The sequence below is a fragment of the Gregarina niphandrodes genome (assembly GCF_000223845.1).
Source record: "Gregarina niphandrodes unplaced genomic scaffold scaffold00001, whole genome shotgun sequence".
NCBI lineage: Eukaryota > Apicomplexa > Conoidasida > Eugregarinorida > Gregarinidae > Gregarina > Gregarina niphandrodes.
Window position 1 is genome coordinate 136,033 of NW_011645773.1, and position 3,952 is coordinate 139,984.

The 3,952-nt window shown below is 51.3% G+C and overlaps 2 protein-coding genes across 2 annotated transcripts; one reads left to right on the forward strand and one right to left on the reverse strand.

The window, feature by feature from the left end:
- Positions 1–168: 168 nt before the first annotated feature.
- GNI_002850 (putative kelch domain protein) lies at positions 169–1,147 on the reverse strand (the record flags this gene model as incomplete). The annotated part of the gene is made up of 3 exons (XM_011130195.1): positions 169–395; positions 564–981; positions 1,122–1,147. Coding segments are annotated over 3 exons (671 nt in total), but the record flags the coding sequence as incomplete, so codon positions are not given.
- A 101-nt stretch (positions 1,148–1,248) lies between these two features.
- Positions 1,249–2,052, forward strand: GNI_002860 (proteasome subunit alpha type; the record flags this gene model as incomplete). The annotated part of the gene is made up of 1 exon (XM_011130196.1): positions 1,249–2,052. The coding sequence occupies one exon, from the start codon at positions 1,249–1,251 to the stop codon at positions 2,050–2,052; it is 804 nt and encodes a 267-aa protein (XP_011128498.1).
- Between the last annotated feature and the right edge of the window lie 1,900 nt (positions 2,053–3,952).

Sequence of the window (3,952 nt, forward strand, 5' to 3'; positions counted from 1 at the left end):
AAGAAGGTGACGCCATCGTGACCTCCTAATACAACTGCCAGCGGGAAGGGCAAAAATTCCAATCTAAAATACTGTGCCTCCAGTGCCAGTCTTTCCGATTCCGTAATATCTCTAGCAATCGGTAACCAATACGGGTTTCGAAGGAAATTTAATATTAAGCTGAATAACGCAGGATCACGGTCAATAAAGATAGGCATGCTGATGCCTTCATGTCTTCCACTAATAAGATCACATAGGAGTGATCCTCTTTGACTCTCGACCGTGCTCCGGCTCGTTTGAAACAACTGTCCTCCTACGTTAAATTCCACCATGCGACTTTGGCTCAACTTAATATTCCTTACCCGACGATTCTCCTCCTCAATTCTCTTCATCGCCTCTGCCAGATCGCCCTCTACCTAAAAACACAAATGTCCTGTCGGTGAACACCTGTCGGTGAACACCTGTCGGTGAACACCTGTCGGTGAACACCTGTCGGTGAACACCTGTCGGTGAACACCTGTCGGTGAACACCTGTCGGTGAACACCTGTCGGAGAGTACGGGACCGTATAATAGGCTGTCGTACCTGTCTGATCGACCTCATAAATCTTTGGCGTTCCAATTCAAATTTTTCTCTCTCACCTTCAATTCGTTGCCTCGCAGCCTCCTTCTCGCTTTCTATCTGTTTGGTGACGTCAGCGAGGGTGTTGTCCAGCCTTTGTTGGGCTTCGTGCAACTTCCGCATCTCACGGGCTTTGTAGTCATCAAATTCCAGATATAGGCGCGCCCTCTCATCAGCTAGTCCTCGTTCCGTGGAGGCTAACTCTTGTTGCTTCATAACCAATGTTGCATTGCATCGCGATGACCAAACTGTAAGCAAGCGCCGAAGGTCGCATGTTAACTCCTCGAAGTCACTCGTAAGCGTGGTCACCAACTGCGCACTTTCTTCAGCAGCCGACGTGGACAATGTATTCTCGTACCCATCCCCGCCAGCGGCGATCTTCCTAAAATATCATTACTACCCCACTGACAAGTACAACCCCCACTGACAACCAACCCCCACTGACAACCAACGCCAAGTACAACCCCCACTGACAACCAACGCCAAGTACAACCCCCACTGACAACCAACGCCAAGTACAACCATATGCTGTGTAAGACCGAGAGCATATGCTGTGTAAGACCGAGAGCATATGTTCCACCATCACCAGTGGTTGGTTTACCGGTCGTCGAAATAGGTGGTCATTGTGTCATTGATTTTTATTTTGAAAATGAGTTCTGATTACGGGTTCAGTTTAACGACCTTTTCGCCTACGGGGAAGTTGGTTCAGATTGAGTATGCTTTGAATGCGGTAAATAAGCAGGGTCGACCGGCATTGGGAATTCAGACTCGGCAAGGTGTTGTGATAGCGGCTGAGAAGAAGGTGGGTAGTAGTATTATTGATGAGGCAAGTTTGAGTAAGGTGGAGTTGATAGATGAGCATATTGGATGTGTGTACGCCGGAATGCCTGCGGATTTTCGGGTGTTACTTGCTCGAGCTCGTAAAGAAGCGGCATTTTACAAACGTGAGTTTGGCGAACCTATACCTGTGGCTAGGCTGGTTAGTGCACTAGCAGACGTCATGCAAGAATTCACCCAATCTGGTGGCGTACGTCCTTTCGGCTGCTCTCTTTTCGTTGCAGGTTGTAATCAACATCAAACTGCCGACCTCGCGGCACCCGCCGGAACACCTCAACCTCCCCACCTCGACAATGACCAGGACGACAACGAACAAGACCTAGCACACGGAGCCTGTCGCCTCTACCAGGTCGACCCTTCAGGCACTGCGTTCGGCTGGAAGGCTACCGCCGTTGGAAAGGACTCACAGAACGCGAAAACATTCCTCGAAAAAAGATACCGAGTCGATATGAGCGTCGAAGATGCTATTCACACTGCCCTACTCACCCTCAAGGAACTCTGTGAAGGCATCGTAACTGAAACTAACATTGAGGTCGGCGTCATCGATAACGAATCTATGAAATTCAAAAAACTGAGACCCTCTGAGGTCAAAGACTACCTACGCGAAGCCGAGTAACCGAACCCAGATAGCCTAGCGAACTGACAAGTCGAACCCTAAGGAATCCCACCGAGTGAATGCACGAACCAAACGAACGAACCAAACGAGCGAGCAAACGAGCGAACAAACGAGCGAGCAAACGAGCGAACAAACGAACGAGCAAACGAACGAACGAGATAAACGGCACCAGCCACAAGTCGAGAATCAGTTACTGAGTGACGGACTCGCTACTCAGCGACATAAACCTCAGCTACGGTGTAAGACGACCTAGGAAAACTTTTTAATGCTGCACCCACCCAAAAAAACCCCCGTCCGGTTCCAGTCCCGACCGACTTGCCTACCTGTCCTTGACCTAACCCGTCCTCATTCGGTTTTTATTTTTGTATTGGTCAGGGGTTCCTTCTTCGACCAAAAATTCCGCAGCACACACGTGCTGGTTCGGGGTCACAAACGGACAGGTTGGCGAGTTCTTCGTCGATCGCGCGTGGTGTGGACGCGGCGACCTTGCTCCGTTTTCGGACGCGTTGTGCCGATGGTTCTTCCAAACTTTCGGAAAGCGAAGAGGCGCTGGTGAAAGACAGTTTCCGAACTCCCGTGGGTGTAGACCACCCGGCTCTCGTCGTATTCTCTTCGGCTGAAATGCCTCCTGTCGATACACCTCCTGTCGATACACCTCCTGTCGATACACCTCCTGTCGATACACCTCCTGTCGATACACCTCCTGTCGATACACCTCCTCCGGAACACATTCTTCCTCGGGTAACTCGAACCAGCGGCGCACTGAGCAGCGACCCCTCCGTTGAACGAGGGGAGTCTTCGACCCACTCTCCCACTACGGTGTGATAAGCTGTGCTGGTCATTGACGAGCTGTGAGTCACCAGGACCGAGTGCTGTCTGACACATGGCGATTGTACGCTCGGATGAACCATCGCGGAACTGATGTGCGATTGCCCCCCTACAGAGCCCCCTACAACAGAGGCCCCGACAACAGAACCTCCTGTGTTCATTGAACCCGTTGTCAGCAGTTGGCAGGACTCTGAGTCGACACGTGCTTTGGTCGACGTTATAGGCTGTAACGGCTTAGTTACTGCCGATTGCTTGTCCAATACCGGTTGCTTGTCCAATACCGATTGCTTGTCCAATACCGATTGCTTGTCCAATACCGATTGCTTGTCCAATACCAGTTGGTTATCAAGTACCGATAGGTTGTCCAAGAGTACTTCGTTGATCTCTAGTTTATTGTCCGCTAATTCGTCTGTCGAAGAGCACCGGGACAGTGAGGGGATGGCAGTCAAAATGCCGGAGAAGCGACTTTCTTCCTGGGCTGGTTCCTCGGTTTCGTCATGTCCGAGGTTGAACGACTCTGGGGACGGCTGCGGCCTTTTTTCGTCGGTGCCGAGATTGATTGAAGGCGAGGCCGCCGTTGTGGGCGAGATGCTGCTTCGGTCTTCTTTGAGACAGTCGGGCAGCGAAGATAACAGCTGCTGAGTCTCGGTCCACTCCGAATTCCGGTAGACGTACACCCGGCTTCCATTCCGGACCCCCCAACATGAGTCGCTTCCGGACAACACTACTGGGCGACGAGTACTGCTGTCCTGGATGCCATCGGGCAGAACGGTGGGAGGGGACCCCAAGGCGGGTAATAAGGACGCCTTTGGCCACCATTCTTGGCCAGCCAATAACTTCAATATCCTTCTTGAACTATCCGTTTCGTGTCTGAATAAAACATTTGTCCGTATCTGCACACGTGTGTGCACACACGTGTGTGCACACGTTTGTGCACACGTTTGTGCAGATATGCATCCTTACTTAATGTATGTAATATGTGGTAGCGGAAACGCGTCAGCCCAAACATCGTAGACCACGCGTTGTAGGCTGGCGACGAACAAGGCGAATCGCAAACCGCTCTCGCTTGGCG